Source organism: Natator depressus, chromosome 2, assembly GCF_965152275.1.
Source record: "Natator depressus isolate rNatDep1 chromosome 2, rNatDep2.hap1, whole genome shotgun sequence".
Taxonomy (NCBI): Eukaryota; Metazoa; Chordata; order Testudines; family Cheloniidae; genus Natator; species Natator depressus.
The window spans coordinates 29,084,985-29,105,573 of record NC_134235.1 but is presented as its reverse complement, the minus strand read 5'-3'; the positions used below and the strand labels follow the sequence as shown (position 1 = coordinate 29,105,573).

General features: G+C 40.3%; 1 protein-coding gene across 1 annotated transcript in view; it reads right to left on the bottom strand.

Annotated features, from left to right (window-relative positions):
• The window catches only part of CSMD3 (CUB and Sushi multiple domains 3), a 1,169,988-nt gene that overhangs the window by 430,187 nt on the left and 719,212 nt on the right, over window positions 1-20,589 (bottom strand). Inside the window, exons 20-22 of the mRNA XM_074943928.1 lie at window positions 19,648-19,764; window positions 14,293-14,508; window positions 13,506-13,694 (exon numbers count right to left, since the gene is read on the bottom strand). Coding sequence (XP_074800029.1) covers window positions 13,506-13,694; window positions 14,293-14,508; window positions 19,648-19,764 — 522 coding nt within the window. The remainder of the gene's footprint in view (window positions 1-13,505; window positions 13,695-14,292; window positions 14,509-19,647; window positions 19,765-20,589) is intronic.

Sequence of the window (20,589 nt, the reverse complement as noted above, 5' to 3'; positions counted from 1 at the left end):
TTCTCATAATTCAAGAACAAGGGGATATTCACTAATTTAAAACACATTTAAAACTAACGAAAGGAACCATATTCAGACATGACACACATCTAGCCACCAATGCCCCCACCCGCTGAGTCCTGCATACAAATGGACAAGTAGTGACACTCCATTTGGAAAAAAACCGAGGAGTACTTGTGGCACCTTAGAGACTAACAAATTTATTTGGGCATAAGCTTTTGTGGGCTAAAACCCACTTCACCAAAGCTTATGCCCAAATAAATCTGTTAGTCTCTAAGGTGCCACAAGTACTCCTCGGTTTTTTTGCTGATACAGATTAACACGGCTACCACTCTGAAACCTGACTACATTTGGAGGTGTTTGCTGGTGCGCTGGAGGCAGTACAGGATCTCCAACAACCCAGTAGATATACAGCAGACCTAGCTGTTACTAAAGCTCCCATAAGCTGTAGTAACTTAACTGTGATGGTTATACAGCTGCACTTAACCTCTGATTTGAAGGCAGAAGTTTTTTTCCCTCAACACCTCACAACCCCTTCCGATCCTTTGTGCAAAGCCCATTCACTTGAGCTTTGCACAGACTTTACATAGGAGGATAGGAAATGAGTTGATATACTGGACCAGGGTCCATCTAGGGCATTAGCCTCTGTCCAGCAGCTGCCAATACCAGATGTATCTAAGGAAGTTGCACCCGTTACAGACTCTGACCTTTCAAAGCTGGGAACTCTGGGAGATATTGTCCTGAGGGATGGATGTAAGCTATAGTCCTGGGACACGACTGGGACAAAGCATGTGATTAACAGGATATAGGAAATAAGTCTTCCTGTCTCTCTGGGAGGGACTAACAGATCAGGAGAGAATTGCAAGGAACAGGAGGTGCTGGGGAAAGCTCTCCATGCTGGTCTGCAAGAGCTGATGGTCAAGCATGAAGCCAAAGATGGGGAGACTCAACAAGAAAAGCCGTTGCAGAAGTACAATGGTGACTGAAGATTGAGAAGCCCAGTACAAGAGCCAAAAGGACTTGGGAAGCCCTGACACAAAAGTGAAGGAAATCCTTGGAGGGAACCGTGTATGTGGATGTTGAATATTAACATTGTGATCAGCCATTTATTAAGTCAGTGATTGAAAAAAGGCAAATTGAGGCATTGCAGCATACGCAGACAGGGAGAGTATGTGACCCTGATACACCAACATCTATTCATCACTGATTAGCTTACTCCCTGATCCTGAGGGCCTAATTTTCCATTGTTGTTATTAGTAGAAGCAGCAGCAAGTAGTATTAGCACTGCCTAGTGTAATTGTAAATAACCTCATTATCCATTTAAATGTCTAACCCTTTAAGTCCACACTTTTACCACACATTCAAGAAAAGGAAATGTTTATGGTGCTGGAGTACATGCGTAAAGCATGTTACACATTCATTAGAGATTACAGTGCAATCATTTAGCCACAGGCACACAGGGACACTGATACTCAGGGATTACATTGCAACAGGATTCTTAAACTCCTGTCTAAGACATCAAAATTGCTTATGACTAATTTAACAAATATTCACATTTCCATTAGCTAATTTATATTGGAAATCATTTACACAAATTGAGAAAGGAATTGTACCCAGTATCCATTCAGAGGATTCAGAGGAAAACAAAATATTTGGATAAATGCTCTCTGGTATATACTAATGGCATAGTTTAAACACTCACTTAATCCGCCAAAGAAATAAGTACATGTTTACAGCTGGAATTTATGTATAATTATTTAGGACCATATTTTGTCATTCTTTCTCATGCTAAGTAGTGACTTACTTTGTGAGCAGACCCATTCATATTGATGTTACCACTCAAAAAGTAATGTACCTTTTAATCTGAAGAAATGTTGAAGAAATCTGACCCTTAACAAATTAATGGTGGGCATGTTCTAGGATGGTTAGATAGGGCCTACATCATGACACTGATTAAAGTGCCATCTTCTACCACTTCATTCCTTCTCATGACTTCTCTCACTCATTTCCTCTTTCCCTGAAAGTAAATGTTTTAAATGGGTGCAAGAGGAGGGGCAGGTTAAGGCATTAAACTAAAGGAAAACACTTGTTTTACAAAGCCTTGTTTACAATGAAAAGGGATTATTCTATTTCCAAGTAAGAGTGGCAACCCACATAAATTAGTCACAAACAGAAGTGCCTAACAGGAGGTTTCAGAGGGAGTTCAGAAAGGGAATGTGAGAGGCTTTCCTTCCAGGTTCACCTCTACTTGTGATTCCACCATGACCATGATGAAATGGCTGTGCCATGTTTTCTTTTTTGCCTGAAGTCAGACGGGACTTCCTGTGTGTGAAGGGGAAGTTGGTGTCTGTGCTGGAGGAAAAGATTTTTGAATTGGAGCAACAAATAGCGATGCTACTGATAATCAGAGAAGCTGAAAAGTTACTAGACTGCCAGTTGGGGAAAATATCAGTACCCCAGATGAAAAGAAGAAAGCAGCTAGCCACCAATGAGTCAGAAGGAGGAAGTTTCCCAGTTAGCTAGCCACCAGTGAGTCAGAAGGAGGAAGGAGAGGCCTCCTGATTCATACTGAATAAGTAGCACAACTGGCTAGTTATCTTAGGTGCCTGTACACAAACGCAAGAAGCCTGGGAAACAAGCAGGAAGAATTGGAAGTCCTTGCACAGTCAAGGAACTATGATGTGATTGGAATAACAGAGACTTGGTGGGGTAATTCACATGACTGGAGCACTATAATGGATGGGTATAAACTGTTCAGGAAGGACAGGCGGGGGAGAAAAGGTGGAGGATTTGCGCTGTGTGTAAGAGAGCAGTATGATTGCTCAGAGCTCCATTATGAAACTGGAGAAAAGTGTTGTCAAGGTTCCTTCCCCACTCTGAATTCTAGGGTACAGATGTGGGGACCCGCATGAAAAACCCCCTCAGCTTATTTTTACCAGCTTAGGTTAAAACTTCCCCAAGGTACAAACTGTTTTACCTTTTGCCCTTGGACTTTATTGCTGCCACCACCAAGCATCTAACAAATAGATAACAGGGAAAGAGCCCGCTTGGAAACGTCTTTCCTCCCCAAATCCTCCCAAACCTACACCCCCTTTCCTGAGGAAGGCTTGATAAAAATCCTCACCAATTTGCATAGGTGAACACAGACCCAAACCCTTGGATCTTAAGAACAATGAAAAAGCAATCAGGTTCTTAAAAGAAGAATTTTAATTGAAGAAAAAGTAAAAGAATCACCTCTGTAAAATCAGAATGGTAAATACCTTACAGGGTAATCAGATTCAAAACATAGAGAATCCCTCTAGGCAAAACCTTATGTTACAAAAAGACACAAAGACAAGAATATACATTCCATTCAGCACAGCTTATTTTATCAGTCATTTAAACAAAACAGAATCTAATGCATATCTAGCTAAATTACTTACTAAGTTCTAAGACTCCATTCCTTTTCTGTTCCTGGCAAAAACAACACACAGACCGAGAGAACCTTTGTTTCTCCCCCGCCTCCAGTTTTGAAAGTATCTTGTCTCCTCATTGGTCATTTTGGTCAGGTGCCAGCGAGGTTATCCTAGCTTCTTAACCCTTTACAGGCGAAAGGGTTTTTCCTCTGGCCAGGAGGGATTTTAAAGGTGTTTACCCTTCCCTTTATATTTATGACAAGCGTGCTGAGAGTCTTTGGGTTAAGTTTACAGGCGAGAGCGGCAAAGTTGTGGTGGGCATCTGCTATAGACCACCAGACCAGGAGGCTGAGGTAGACGACGCTTTTTTCTGGAAACTTCTGTAAGTTGTCCGATCACAGTCCCTGGTTCTCATGGTGGACTTCAATCACCCTGACATGTGCTGGCAGAGCAATACAGTAGTGCACAGACAATCCAAGAAGTTTTTGGAGAGTGTTGGGGACAACTTCCTGGTGAAAGTGCTGGAGGAACCAGCTAGGGGGCCATGCTCCTCTTGACCCACTGTTCACAAACAGGGAAGTATTGATAGGGGAAGTAAAAGTGGGTGGCAACCTGGCCAGCAGCGACCATGAGATGGTCGAGTTCAGGATCCTGACAAAAGTAAGAAAGGAGAGCAGCATAATATGGACCCTGGACTTCAGAAAAGCAGACTTTGACTCGCTCAGGGAACTGATGGGCAGGATCCCCTGGGAGGCTAATATGAGGGGGAAAGGAGAGCTGGCTGTATTTTAAAGAAGACCTATCGCGGGTGCAGGAACAAACCATCTAGATGTGCCAAAAGAACAGCAAATATAGTAGGTGACCAGCTTGGCTTAACAGAGAAATCTTTGGTGAGCTTAATCACAAAAAGGAAGCTCACAAGAAGTGGAAACTTGGACAGATGACTAGGGAGGAGTATAAAAATATTGCTCAAACATGCAGGGGTGTAATCAGAAAGACCAAAGCACAACTGGAGTTGCAGCTAGCAAGGGATGTGAAGGGTAACAAGAAGGGTTTCTCCAGCTATATTAGTAACAAGAAGAAGGTCAGGGAAAGTGTGGGACCCTTACTGAATGGGGAAGGCAACATAGTGACAGATGATGTGGAAAAAGCTGAAGTATTCAATGCTTTTTTCACCGTGGTCTTCACAGACAAGGTCAGCTCCCCGACTGCTGCACTGGGCAGCACAGTATGAGGAGGTGAGCAGACCTAAGTGGTGAAAGAACAAGTTAAGGACTATTTAGAAAAGCTGGACATGCACAAGTTCATGGGTCTGGATCTAATGCGTCTGAGGGTGCTGAGGGAATTGGCTGATGTGATTGCAGAGCCATTGGCCATTATCCTTGAAAACTCGTGTTGATTGGGGGAGGTCCCGGATGATTGGAAAAAGGCAAATATAGTGCCCATCTTTAAAATCCAGGGAACTACAGACCGGTCAGTCTCGCCTCTGTCCCCGGAAAATCATGGAGCAGGTCCTCAAGGAATCCATTTTGAAGCACTTGGAGGGGAGGAAGGTGATCAGGAACAGTCAACATGGATTCACTAAGGGCAAGTCATGCCTGACCAACCTGACTGCCTTCTATGATGAGATAACTGGCTCTGTGGATATGAGGAAAGTGGTGGATGTGATATATCTTGACTTTAGCAAAGCTTTTGATACCGTCTCCCACAGTATTCTTGCCAGCAAGTTAAAAAAGTATGGATTGGATGAATGAACTATAAGGCGGATAGAAAGATGGCTAGATTGCCGGGCTCAATGGGTAATTGAACTTTATGTCTAGTTGGCAGCTGGTATCAAGCGGAGTGCCCCAGGTGTCGGTCCTGGGGCCAGTTTTGTTCAACATCTTCATTAATGATCTGGATGATAGGATGGACTGCACGTTAGTGGAAGACACTAAGCTGGAGGGAGAGGTAGATACACTGTAAGGTAGAGATAGGGTCCAGAGTGACCTAGACAAATTGGAGGATTGGGCCAAAAGAAATCTGATGAGGTTCAACAAGGACAAGTGCAGAGTCCTGCAGTTAGGAAGGAAGAATCCCATGCACTTCTACAGGCTGGGGTCCGACTGGCTAAGTGGCAATTCTGCAGATAAGGACCTGGAGATTACAGTGGATGAGAGCTGGATATGAGTCAACAGTGCCCCCTTGTTGCCAAGAAGGCTAACGGCATATTGGGCTGCATTAGTAGGAGCATTGCCAGCAGATTGAGGGAATTGATTCTTCCCCTCTATTCTGCACTGGTGAGGCCACGTCTGGAGTATTGTGTCCCCCACTACAGAAAGCATGTGGACAAATTGGAGATAGTCCAGCATAGGGCAACAGAAATTATTAGGATGCTGAGGCACATGCCTTATGAGTAGAGGCTGAGGGAATTGGGCTTATTTAGCCTGGAGAAGAGAAGACCTGTGGAGAGTGGGGGTTGATAGCAGCCTTCAAAAACCTGAAGGGGGGCTTCCAAAGAGGATGGAGCTAGGCTGTTCTCAGTGGTGGCAGATTACAGAACAAGGAGCAATGGTCTCAAGTTGTAGTGGGGGAGGTCTAGGTTGGATATTAGGGAAATCTATTTCACTGGGAGGGTGGTGAAACACTGGAATGGGTTGTGGAATCTCCATCCTTAGAGGTTTTAAAGTCCCAGCTTGACAAAGCCCTTGCTGGGATGATTTAGTTGGGGTTGGTCCTGCTTTGAGCAGGGGATTGGACTCGATGACCTCCTGAGGTCTCTTCCAACCCTAATATTCTATGATTCTATGATTCTCATCACCCTTCTCTGAACTCCTTCTGGTTCAGCAGTCTCCATTTGGAGATGGAGTGAGCAGTACTTCATATTTTATTCTAGATGAGTGCACACATAATGACTACTTATCTCCTGTAGTAGCCTCTTGTGATGGACCTTATCAGAGAGTTTTTGGAAGTCTAAATAAAAACATCACTGATTCTCCTTTATCCACTACTTTACTGACACATTCAAGTAACTCTAAGATGTGATTTTCCATTGCAAAGTCTGGAACAGTGGGGAATTTCCCCTGCCCATCTAAAGCTGGTGGACCAGCACTATACCACCAAGCTGAACTTCTTTGGCTGAGCTGCTTAAGAGTGTGTAGCTTGGTGGCAGAGGCATTGTTTATCTCACAGAATTATATAAATATGTAAGTCCCATTGCTGAGTACTGCCTATTCTCACTTCTGTTTATAGTATTTCTTCAATTTACTTACTTACCTGTCAACAACAGAATGGATCCCTTCATTGACCAGATGTTAAAAATTAGGGAACTTTTAAAGTATGCATTCTACATACAGACTTCAGAGTAACAGCCGTGTTAGTCTGTATTTGCAAAAAGAAAAGGAGGACTTGTGGCACCTTAGAGACTAACCAATTTATTTGAGCATGAGCTTTCGTGAGCTACAGCTCACTTCATCGGATGAAGTCACAAGTCCTCCTTTTCATTCTGCATACAGTAGGCTGCAGTTTTACAGATATTAATGGCCCATTAAATCATTGCAAGTGCTCAAAGGAAGAAGATAGAGAATATGTAAAATAATACAAACAAAACAGATTAGACCAGGGTTATTTATCTATCTCGGCTGCAGTTTCCAAAAAGCTTAAATTATATGCCCAAATCCTACTGAATTTCAGTTGGACTTCTTTGAAAATGCAAATCCCTAGATTTTGAAGAATTGCACCTTGAAAAGCTGGGCAGGATTTGCTCTTTGGCAATCATGTGCTTAAAATTAGGGTTTTTTTTAAACAGACACATTCATATTAAAGGAAACTAACTCTTACCTGTCTAAGTAATTAAACTTTAGTTTATTGATAAAAAAGTTATAATGTAATTTTCCAAATTTTGCATATTTGCTTTTTACATTTCTAACTGCTTGAACACCAAAACCAGATTGTTTTCCTATTTGTTTATGGGCAAGAAGAGGCAGAGGGAAGGCATATACTCACCATTGATTTTATGTTCCCTTCACCCCCAACTTTGCTCTGTTTGCACAGTTTATACTGTTGCACTTTCAGTTTTTTTGCACTGTTGCTTTAATTAAAGGTTTGCTTATAGTTGGTTATTGCAGATTGTTTAGTTAAATTTATTTTAATTATTTTTCCCCACTGGTTCAATTAAATTTTGTTTTTTTTTTTGTTATTTCATAATCAAACCCATTTACAATCCATCTGTTATGAGTCATTATTGCATTTAACTCAGAAAATAATTTAAACAACACTGAGATAATATATAGGGTTTCGCAAAAATACGTAAGGAATATTTCATTTCCACCATCCATACACAATATACCAGTGGTCAAAAATGTATCTATCCCAATACCCCTCTCCACCAACTAATAGCTGCATATGTTCAGACATGAGACTTAAAATACGAATACGGATCCCTAACAATATTTCCTAATTTTTCTATGGGACAGCTTGCCGGCTGCTCAAACTGCCAAGCATGTCTCTGAACATCAGCCTTCCACCTATTGTTAAGACTTTCTCTCTTGCTCTCAAGTACTGTTCAGAACACAATATGCAGTTATAATGGTGGGAACATTGTTGTTTTTCTCCTGCTGCTTCCAGCCTATTTCATAAACAGCACCATCTACCTTTCAAAGGGATCAGAGGCAGGCCCACAACAGAATAAAGAAACTAACTTTCAGAAGTACTGAAGATCCCACTCTTTCTCCACTAATCTAAATAGAATTGAATTATGAAAGATTCTGATACAGAGGTCAACCAGTCCTTGGAGCACCATGGAGAAATACCCCTTCCTGTTTATAAAATTTGGTGCCCTGGTGTGTGTGTTGCTGGGGGAGGGGGGCGCAGAGGAGGAGGGGAGGGAAGGCGGGAACAGAGGTAATGATAGGCATATGGTTTCCATCAATTTCCCAGTATAGTTTGGGAATCCTATGTGTGCAAAGCCATCAATAATTGCCTGAGCAGTACCTAGTTTTCTGACCCAGTGGGACAGCACCTTACCAATATCAGGGCAGGGACACAGGCAGCTGGGACTAATGGTTAGCAACCTAATTCTGGAGGACTGTGTTCAGGTTACCTGCAATCAGGCAGAAGCCAAATGAATTAGTCTGGACAGGGGTTCAGACTCTAGTCAGGTGACCAGGAATCAGGCAGATTAGAGTCTGAAATGTTGGGTGAGGTGTCCAAGCAGCAGCCATGCAGAGGCAAGTTGTGAGGACAACTTCCTGTGCCTTTCTTTGGGTTTAATAGGAAGCCCTGAACAACCAGAGGTCCCACTGTTCCTCCAGCCATGGCCGGGGAAGTTTCCATGAAGTTGCTTCAGATGTCATAGTCTCTCCATTTGATGGGTGAGTACTGAGCAGTTGGATGTGAGCAGAGAGGTGTCAGTTGACTAGGAACCTTGCAGACCCAGGTTTGAGACTCATGGGGTCATGAGAATCTGTGGCATAGCAGACGTGCATAAGAATGACTCCACAAATTGCTCTCCCCAGGCCAACTGGTTGGCCAAAGACTGGATGTGTTCTGGGGTGGTCAGATGGCAGTAGTGACCTGCTTTTCAACAGGTATGGGGGACAACATATTGATATACTGTTACTGCAGCTCCAAGGTCAGTTCTACACAGAGCTCAAAAAGAGTAGCCTCTCCCCACCCTGAAGTTTTCTTGCCATTGTTGGTCATCCCAGGTTTGCAGAATCATTTTCTCCCAGCAATCCATGCTTGTTTCTCAGCCCATAAACGATGCTGTATGCTGCATCACTCATCCAGGAACCAGACCTCTAGCTCCAACAGCTGGGTGTTGTCCACTTCCTCATCCTGCTGTCAACACTTCAGAGTGCTCTCCTGATGCTGGAGGAGCTGCAGCTACTGCCATAGAACACTGTCTTGCTCCCACATAACCTGCTCAGTGGTGCAACTAACAAGTTCAATGCTGAAAGGGTCCAGCTTTTACTGTTATAATACAGCCCAAGCAACCACTACAATATTCACACCTGTCACCACAGCATTGTGAAACATTGTTGGATCCATGCTGGAATACAGCAATTCAAAAATGGCGGAACCCTGCCCGCAAAGGAAATATGGGGCAGAGATAGCAGAATCATGGTATTTTTAAAAAAAATATTGAACTCATCTGGCTTCTCACAATTCCCAGAATACATGCTGTTCAGCAGCAAAGCAAAGGACCACTGGATACATCCTGATAACACTTCGCCCTTAGTTCACAGAAAACTACTGTTGTGTGTTCACACAGTAAATTTAAATAGAACAGGCATTCCATGCACATGGAATTGGTGTGACCTGCATTCTGCGAGTTACCTGATGTGCATCAAAAGCTTCAGATTAACCCCTCCTACCACCAACTCCCATGTAGACACACCCTAAATCTCATACACCTTGCTGCTGTTCGGTGTCAGGACAGGAAATTTACACATTATATGTAAATATTTGTGTCAACAAAATGGGAGACTTGTATAGTTTTTTGTCCACATTAGAACCAATTATACAGATAGATAATATAATTAATGATACTAAGGCAAATATTCCAGTCCTTACTTCCCAGGTGTAATTTTTAGCCTTTCCCCCTTTCACTGGATAACTTATATTTTACAATATAGCACAAGTTCAGTAGATCTCTCTCTCTCACACACACACATCTCTCAAGCATTGATATGAATTTCCATTTCTCTCACAAAACAATAAAATATTATTTCCAATAACCTAGGTTTGAGGAACTAGAAGTTACAGAACAGGTGCAAATTCTAAACCCAAATATTGGGCAAGAAAAAGAAGAATGAAGCACATGGGGAAAAAATGGGTTTTAAATTTCTTATTGAACCAGGGACATCATCTTGATAAAATGTGTCAGACACCAATTTTTAGAGTAGCAGCCGTGTTAGTCTGTATTCGCAAAAAGAAAAGGAGTATTTGTGGCACCTTAGAGACTAACAAATTTATTTGAGCATAAGCTTACAGCTCACGAAAGCTTATGCTCAAATAAATTTGTTAGTCTCTAAGGTGCCACAAGTACTCCTTTTCTTTCAGACACCAATGTGTCAGGAAGGTGGGTAGACAGGGAAGTTCAGAAGTACATCATTATGGCAAAAATAATTAAATGTCATTTTAAAAAAAACAAATATCCTTTATGTGTTACTAATTATCAGAACTGACTAAATCACTTACAGGAAATAATCTATTGATACATTTAGTGTCTTCTGCTTGAGGAATGCCCATGAGATATTATATATATATATTTGTAATTGATACAAAACCGAGGGTGTAACTGAGGGTGGCTAAGGCACATAAGATAATGAGAGTCATTCTGTGGAGGCTGTGAAACATCTCAACAGCAGTAACCATAACCTAGGTTTCTAATTAGGATGAATGTGGTAAACAATGGGGAAAACCAAAAGATTTACTTTTCAGAAAATCTTTTTTTAATTTATTTTCAATACAACAAAGGTAAACAATTTAAACACAATGTCATCCATGGGAGGAGCAATCTGTGGGAGGAAATATTCATTAAAATAGACCCATATTGTGTGGGAGGACTGTTCCTTCACAAATACACAAAACAGAAAGGTTTATTAGAAGATAATTCACAGCTAATTTGTAGCACTCTCTCTCTCTCACTCACACTTTTCTCCACCTCAGGAAATTTAAATTTCAGGGGTTTTTTTCTGATCTATCTTTAAGCAATAGCTACTAATTTATTCTGCCTTTAAAGGTCTGTCAAGGTAGGTCTGGGGTAGTCTTAGGCCTTGTCTACACAACAAAGTTTTGTCAGCAAAAGCTGCCTTTTGTCAACAAAACAGGGGAGGCGTACACACTACAAAGCTACGTTTGGCGGCAAAACTCTGTTTTTTGCCAACAAAATAAAACCACCTCAGCATAAAGCTTTTTGTGGCAAAGCACACAGTGATGCTTTGCAGCTTTAAGACACCGCTGTTTGTTTTGTCAAGATAACTGGCTTCCACCAGTAGCAGCTCTGCTCACTATTTTGATCTCTGCTGCCCTGCAGGCATGCGCCCCTCCACTTTCAGAGCTCTGGGAACTATCTGACAGCTGAGCATTCTGCTCCATTTGAGGAACAAAGAGCAAATCATCAGCCTGGAATTCTCCTGTTCTGCCCTGCATTAGGAACACAGCAGCAGGCAGACTGCTGCTGCAGGGAGTGGGAGGAGGGAAGAACGGACTGCTGTGCTGCTTTGACATTCCTCAGCACAGAGAGCTCACAGAGCTGATCAGTTTGCCACTCCGGGCAGCTGAGGAGGCCGTAGGAGAACCATAGGCAGGCAGGCAGAGTGGGCTGCTTCAGGAGAGACTGTGGTGCCCAGCAGAGCCGGGCGCTGACATGTGGGCTCCCCTTGCCTCAGGATAGCTTGGTCAGCCTGCTGTCTCTCCCTCCCTAAACACACCACTCTCCTCTCTCTTCCCCCCCTCCCCGCCACTTCAGTTGAAAAAAGCAACTGAAAATATACTAGGATGTCCCTGGAATGATGGGATTGAGAAACCTGCACCATGTGACGCTGTACCTGCCCCATGAGGCACTGCCACCCTTCCCAAAGCACACTCTGGCCAGTTGCACAGTGGGATAGCAGAGTGCACTCCCCATGTGGCTGCAAGAGCCGTTAGCGTGAATGCGCTCTGCTGACACACGGAGCTAGTGTGGACATGCAACAGTGGTTTTAATTAAATCATTTTAATTAAAGCGGCATAACTTTTGCCAACAAAACTTTGTAGTGTAGACAAGGCCTTAAATTCCACCTGAGAAACAAGGTGGGTGAGGAAATATATTTTATTGGGCCAACTTCTGTTGGTGAGAGAAACAAGCTTTAAGCCTTACACAGAGCTCTTCTGCAAGCTTGAAAGCTTGTGTCTCTCAGCAATAGAAGCTGATCAAATAAAAGATATTACCACTCCCACCTTGTCTCTTTAATACCCTGGGACTGACATGACTACAAAAAAACTTAAATTCCACCTGACATACAAGAAGGATCTTTCCTCCCCATTCCCCAACACAGATACTCAATGCTATTCACCCCACAGGGAAGAAATGAGCTAGAGGGAAAGAGAAATGTGAAGTGCCTGTGGCGGCATTAAATCAATTACTAAACTAATTCATTTCTTTAGTCCCCTATCGAGCAAACATTTATATATGTGCTTAACTTTATGCACATGAGTAGTCTGGGACAATGTACCTATGTAAAGTTAAGTATCAGTATATTTGCAGAATAAGGGCTTTGATTCACCAAATATTAATACTGGAATAATTCAAAATTTAGTCAATTAATATTCTTTATATCAACAACAAATTTAGGGGGAAAAAATCTGCTTTCATCTTTATATACCAATCATATTATAAAAATCCCTCAACAGAGATGCTTTCCCACACAACCCTCTTCAAACAATAAAGTTACTCATTTATTTCCTACAAAATTATAAAAATAAGGATGAAATCCTGTATCCAAAAATCAATGGGAGTTTTGCGATTGACTTCGGTGGGGCCAGGATTTCACCTTAATTGCTGAGGCCAACATCTTCCTACCTGGATGCTTAAAATTAGGCACTTAAATGCATGTCCTTATTGTTAGAGATAATACAGATGCAACTTCACTGGGATTGAGAATCCCCAGTAAAACTAAAAATCAGGATGTCCATTCATTTATTTATATTAATATAGCATGTTTAAAATGTTGATACATGAGCTCTAGATACCCTAACAACAATTAACTCTACATCCCCCATACGGATGTCACCTAGAAGCTTAAATATTAATTTAAGTGCCTATTGTCTGGCATCCAAGTTGGAAAATGTTGGCCTAAATTTATATTCCTGTTTCTGCACCTAATCACCACTATGGAAAAAAGAACCATTATCTTCTAAACGTGGAAGTGCCTAGAAAGTGTCTCCAAGAATTGTCTGTGAAGTTGGTATGCCAGTTCAACTACAGAATTTTTAAAAAAAGAAATAAAATGAAAAAAACATGGAAAACGTAAAAAGTACTGTGAAAATAAAGAGGTGTGTTACCATGCTTATCCATGCTATATATCTGCAACTCCATGGACAATGACTACACGTACAAGCAAATGAAAGCAGCTGACCACGTACCCACACACCTTGGCAGAGGTGCACTCCATACACGTCGGCCACCACCAAGACAGATAATCTCCAAAGTTCCTTCTAGACGGTATCCAGATGAACAAGAGAATGTCAGAGTATCACCGACTCCAAAATTAAATCCTATTCTGTTACCAAATTGTGGAATCCCAGGATCCTCACAAGGTTCAAGATTATATTCTGGAAATAAATAAGCAAACAAAAAATCAGCTTCTATGTAGCAAGAACTTCAATTGTTTACTCTCTATCCACCTTATTATTGCCATAAACACTATTATTTTGCGCACATTTCCACGTGACCCTCAATTTAGCCTTTAGAACCAAACACAAAATGAATGCACATATAGTAAATAGGTGATTCAGCTGAGGTTTGAAAATTAGACCAATACATGCTCATAGCATTTGTAAGATGTCTAACACAACATGCATTACCATTCTTATAAGAGCCATAAATGTCTTAGACACATAAAACAAACTGTACATCATGAGCAGGTTCCTAAAGGGCTGATCTGGAATATCACTTCTTGAAATTAGGTTTGCTCCATTTTTTTCCCACCCTCAGTAACATACTTTACAGTTTACTGCCTTTTTTACTTCTTAAAATGTGTACTAAAAATGCTTCAACAGATATATAAGGATTTAATTTCTTAAGGTACAAAGGAAGCAATTGTGTTATTTTACAAAACACTATTCATTCAAATCAGTTTTGGACCTCTCTCTTTTCACAAAAAGTTGAATTCTCTTCACTTTATACAAATAGCTCATTTCAGCCCCTTACCAGAGAAAGTAATGTTAAATCCTTCATATGATATTGAAAAATCTGAAATAAAGCGCAACTGAGCCCTGAAATTTCCATAGAGACCGGCGTTGATTGCCGAAGGAAGATCTGATCCAGTCAGGCGTGCTAGTGGCTGAGTGAAACTGCCATTCTCTGTAATTAGTAAGTAGTCGTGATGGTCTTCCAAATGAAAGGTGTGAAAGGTGAACTGCACTCCTGTTAGAAACAAATATCTATTGACATATCACAGAGTTAACATGAATGCAATTATATCACTGCTTAAATCTGTGCATTTCATTACAAATGTTGATTCAGAAAATTAAAGTAATCCAATATTCTAATATATATGTTCAACCTACTTAAAATGTATAACCAATAGATCTGCTAGATTTTTTATTTTTATTTATTTAATTTAGTTAGTTAGTTAGTTATTCCTTCCTTCCTTCCTTCCTGTTGGTTAGGGTGGGTTTTTTTGTTTTATTTGTTTTTTAAACTTCTATTTTATAGCTACCAGATTTGGATATTTGCTTTTGATAATTACCTGAATCACACATTTCCTTCTATTTAAAACCAAGTAATGTCTTGTTGTGAGACACCATATTTTGCTACATTTCAAAGTAAGTGCCCCCTAGGTACACAGGCTGGTATAATGGACTGGCAGGCCTGGCTGTGAAGGAAAGGATCACTTACAATAGATAGCTAGCACTAGAAATATTTGAGTTCTGTTTGGGACAGTTTCTGAGACCTGGTCGGCTAAATGTTCCAGCAGGAGATTTGGATGAAAGACAGGAGATAAATGCATCCACTCCATTCCAATCTGCTCTCCTCTTTGTCTCTCCTCCAGCTCTTTTCCCTCTTGGCTTTGATTTCCTTTCATTTGTTTGTTTTGTTTTAACATGAGCCATAAAAATCCATTAGCTGGAAATATGGAGGTTAGTACCAGAATCCAAGCATTGTGTAAATATCTTGATCTATTCTCGCTTCCGCTGGATGGTATTTTTGTATTTGTTCTATACATTGGATTTGTTCTAACTAGAATTTGTTTGTTATAAGAATAGAGATTGCACATGTTTAATAAATAACAACTATAACATATATAAATATAAAACCAAGCAATGTGTCATACATGTTTGAATTTTGATGAAAAAATCCAAAATGTTTAAGTAGAATGCAACAGTTGGATTTCATTTTCTCACCAATTTTATAATAGCACAAAATACATTGGTTGAGATCCTGTGCTGGGAGTGGGAGCGGGAGTGGGTAGATGGCAGTAGAAACCTAGGTTATACTTAGCCTGCTCTATGGTAGTGGAGGTTCTTCTTCACTAGGGTGATCACCATTGTCAGCTACACCAACTTTAAGACTGCTTTGCACCAGCAATATAACTATCGCAAGCAATGTGTAACACATGATGAATAGCATTAATTGTCATCAGAGGGGTAGAAAACTTGGATCTTGCAGAAACATGGAGGACTATCTCAAAGGGAAAAAAAACCAAAACCTATAGATCTTTAGCTAATAATGGCAAAAATCACCACTAATGGTGCAGTTGTTCTTTTACTTCTTTAATGTACTATAGTCTTGTTGGATGGAGTAGGGACATTTCTGTTTTCTGTCCATTTGGGGATTTTTGGAAAGAAGGGGGGATTGTGGAAGAAAGAAAGAAAGAAAGAAAGAAAGAAAGAAAGAAAGAAAGAAAGAAAGAAAGAAAGAAAGAAAGAAAGAAAGAAAGAAAGAAAGAATACAAGCCCCAAATAAGTAGGTTTCCAAATGGTTTCTTTTAAATTTCAATGAAACAGATCAAAATCAAGGAAAGAAGGTGTAATAGCTACAGTCTGGGAGAAAAGGAAAATGCAGCAAGCATTACAGCAGTAATGAAAGCAGAGACAGAGGCAACTAATGACATGTAGCTGGTGGCAAGGGAAGATGCTAACATCTCATTTTCCACTGTCAAAGAGCCACAGGCAATATTCCTTATACTTTCATAGGCAACATTACAACAGCCCTCCGGTACTTACTCTGTCTCTTTCTCCTAGGCATATATGAAGATCACTTTATTACAAACATTTCTTTACAGCTGGAGTGCGCAGTAGCATCTTATTAAGATCTGCGTGTTGCTCTGTTAACATCTCTCCCTGAACTGGACTAAATTTTTCAAGATGAGGGCTGTTCAGATAGTGCTGCTCAACTTGTTGCTGCAGGAGGCACCTTAGATCATGAGTGCCTGACCAATGATAATGTGATGTTTAATGTTCATGACTCTGGTGCTACATGGTGATGAGTCTGAGCTGCTTTATCCTTGCTGAAAGCTGCATGGTGATTAACCATAATCATGCCTGGATCACATCACAGGATCCCCCTCTTTCTGTTTAACACTAAACTACCATTTATTTCTCCCCTCTCTCAACAAGTTGAATGGTAAATAATAATAGGAATGGGTCAGTATACAGAACAACCTGGATCGCTTGGTAAGGTAGGCTTATTTTAATAATATGTATTTTAATACAGTCATGTGCAAAGTCACACATTGAGGATGAGGTACTATCATGCAATGCAGTGGCACTAAAAAGATCTTTTGGCTGAAGCTGGACAAATTCAGACTAGAAATGAGATGCAAATTTTTAAACAGTGAGGGTAATTAATCATTGGAACAACTTATCTACAGATGTGGTGCATTCTCTGTTACGTACAGTCTCTAAATCAAGAGTGGACGTCTTTTTAAGACGTCTTACATCTCAAACAAAAGTCACAGGCTTGATGCAGAAATTACTGGGTGGGGTTTCCTAACTGCGTTATGCATAAAGTCAGACTAAATTATCTTAATGGACTTTTCTGGGTTTAAAATCTATGAATCTATGAACAAAACAATAGATCCATTCTGGATACATTACTTATTCTCTCTCCTCTTAACTCACACCATGAAAGACCCCTGGCCTTTTTGTGCACAAACCCTGTCCCTACTTTGCCATAGATTCCAGGGAGAGATTTATGGCAGTATCTCAAAACCATGGGATACTCATCAGTTTCAGCTAAGTTTCACTTTTAGTTTTTTTCAAACCCAGAACTCAAAGTCTAAATCAAGGGGATGTTTGCATCGCTTTCCCAGTTTGTGATGACATTTCTAAGCACCAAAGTATATCCCAATTGTTGTTGCACAACTCAGTTCTTAGCAGAAAAAAGGTCTACTCATTTTAATGTACACTGTGTGACAGATTATGATGTCTCAGGAGAAAAAGTTTAAAAGAGATTTTTGGGCAGGGATTTGTTTTGTTTTCAGAAATGTGAGTGAACACTTTAAAATAAATAAGATAGGAAGATATATGATACTCAAGCTTTCTCTCTCAGTGTTATGAACCTGGTTGTCTGATGAAAAATCTTCCATTAGTTCATAAGTTTAATTATAAATTTGACATTCCATAGACAGTATCATTTCATAGAGAACAGAATATGAATAATATTGTTATTGTAATAAAGTAAAATAAAATACAAATGATGACATGCTTTGTTTTAATATACACATCCCTCCCCTTATCACATAACAGCTGTTTGAACAGATAAAATAATTATCTGAAGAAGCATTTTACATGTTTCTATGAAAGGAAATTATGTACTTGTTTTTTCAGTTACTTCTAGAAGTTTTACTATTTAATATTACTAGGGTTTTTTTTTAAGATACATATGGATCTTAATAGTGGTCCATGAGAAATATATTTAAGATATATTTAAGACTACCTATAGTCTGGGGCATAGATGAGAAGTGGAGTTAAAATACATTTCTTTATATTGAAGGTCACACTTAATGTTTTATTAATGTAATTTTTGCGTGCTTGCAGGCTCAGTGTTAATTTTTGTAGTGTAATTGTACTTTGTGTTGGTTAGGCTGAACCTGAGCTGCATAATTTGCATATCCATATCCAGGAAGCGATGGACCTATTGGAAGGAAGGTTTAGCCCTGACTTGGAATGTTATTGCCCTTGCTTTTCTAACTGGGAGGTCCTTTAAGGTCATTCAGTCACCCATTTGATGACATTCCTTTTGCTTTCACATGTAACAGGGGAGATCACATGAAAGTTGTCATCTCATTCACCAAGATCTGAATTCACTGCCACTCTCCAGACCCATATCCAGGAAACCTTTCTGGATCCATATGTCAATGCTACATGCCAATGGAAAGGACACCAGCCCTCACTGGCTTGAATTGTGGACCACTTATGATTCCCCAGACAAAGACCTGATTGAAGATCCAGCAAAACAAGTCCCAGGATTCTGTCTTCCCCACAGGGAGTTGACTTCACTCATCTGCATACAGACAATGTATTTAAGGTATGTATATTTCCTCCACAAATGGAAAATCAAATAATCACCAAATTGTGACTGTGGTGAGGTACAAGCCATATGACACATCATGGACAACTGCCCCATTCAACGCTTACAGTGGTGGTACAAGAGGGATCCACCTAGCTACTCCAGAAATATTAGAATGGCTAAAACAGAGCTTTTAATCTTCCCCCAAGCCCTCACCACCGCTTCCATTTTTTATCACTGTGGGTATCACCACCATCCTCCCTGTCACTCAGACCATAACATTTCTGATAACCATTCAGAATGCTACAAAGATAATTTTCCTAGCCCATCGCTGTGGTCATGTCACCGCTCTTTTTGCCTTCCTCCGTTGGCTCCACTTTCTCTTATCATATCAAACATAAGTTACTTGACTTCACTTTCCAGGCCCTTCACCATGTATCCCCCAGCCTATCTGTCAACTCTTATATGCTATTTAGACACCAGTTGTCATCACCAACTGGCCAACAATGCCAGCCTTCATCACCCACTTGTTAAATTTTTAAACAAGTACCTTTATGTTTTTCCCTATGCTGCCTGTCCTGTTGGAAGTAGCTCCCCATGAACATCTGCTAAGCCATCTCATTGTCCTCCTTCAAAGCCCTCCTTAAACTCTCCTTTACTGTAATGCCTAATAAAACTTGACAATGGCTAAATGGATGGTGTGCTGTTGCCACTATCTATTTAAGCTGAAAATATTGTCCCATTGTTTCCTTGTGTTACCTTGACTATCTGTCTATATCCACCTGTTGACTCTTGTCTTAGATTGTAAGGTCCTTGGGGCAGGAACCATCTTTTTATCCCGTGTTTGTATAATGACTTGCACAATGGGGTCTTTCGTCCATGACTGGGACATATAAGTGCTACCACAGTATAAATCTTCAATCATCATAATTAATAATGTTTATAGCAAATCTCCCAGCTCATCAGTGCTAACCTGGTTTTGCATATGGGGCATGAAATAGCAAACTAAAATAAAGAAGACTGAAACAAAAATACAATTAAATCTCTTACCTTTTCCATGGGTGACATCCACGGTCCATGTACAATTCAGTGAATTTGGGTACAATTCAGGATAACCAGGGGATAAAATTGTTCCACTAGGTCCTCTAACATCTCCTCCACATAAGGCTAAGAATAATAAAGGGACATATTAATACAATAGACATGTAAAACCTAGACATGTAAAAGAGCAAAGAAATGTATCATATCTTTTTAAACAATGATCTATATGAGGGATTCTACATTTCCTCTGCAGCAAATCTCTAATTTTAGCTAAAATTTACACAAAGTGCTCAGAAATTAAATATGATTAATTATTTGCTAAGGTGATTTTATAAATATCATCAAAATGAATTGCTAATTACACCAATTGTTTTCTGATAATTCATTATGAAAAATGTATTCTCCTTATAAATAGTTTACATTTTCAGAATCATAGTGAGCAGTGACACACATTATTGTAAATCTTAAGGAGAGAAATGACAGCCCAAAGTGAACAAAAGGGTGAACATCTCACAATTCCTTATCCTGAAGTTTCTATCTGATGGTGGTGAGAGACTGTGAGCACATACTCTGGTCAAGGTCAGGTGAGATGAAGGAATGGACATATTCCTATTCCTATAGCTCCTGCCAGCCAATTCCCCCCCCCTTCTTTTTGCCTCTACAAGAGCTGAATTTAACTTATACAGACTTTAATATAAATCTTTCCTTAGATTTCAACAAAAGCTCGGGGACAAATGCACCAGATTTTATGGAAGTCACAAACCTACATCAAGTTAAGGGCAGACCTCTAGATAAAGAGGTCACCAAATGGTCTAGTGGCCCATTCATAATGACCATCAAAGCCTAGTATCATAGAACCATAGGGTTAGAAGGGACCGCTAGTGTCATCTAGTCTAACCTCCTGCCAAGATGCAAGATTCGTTGTGGCTAAACCATCCAAGACAAATGGAG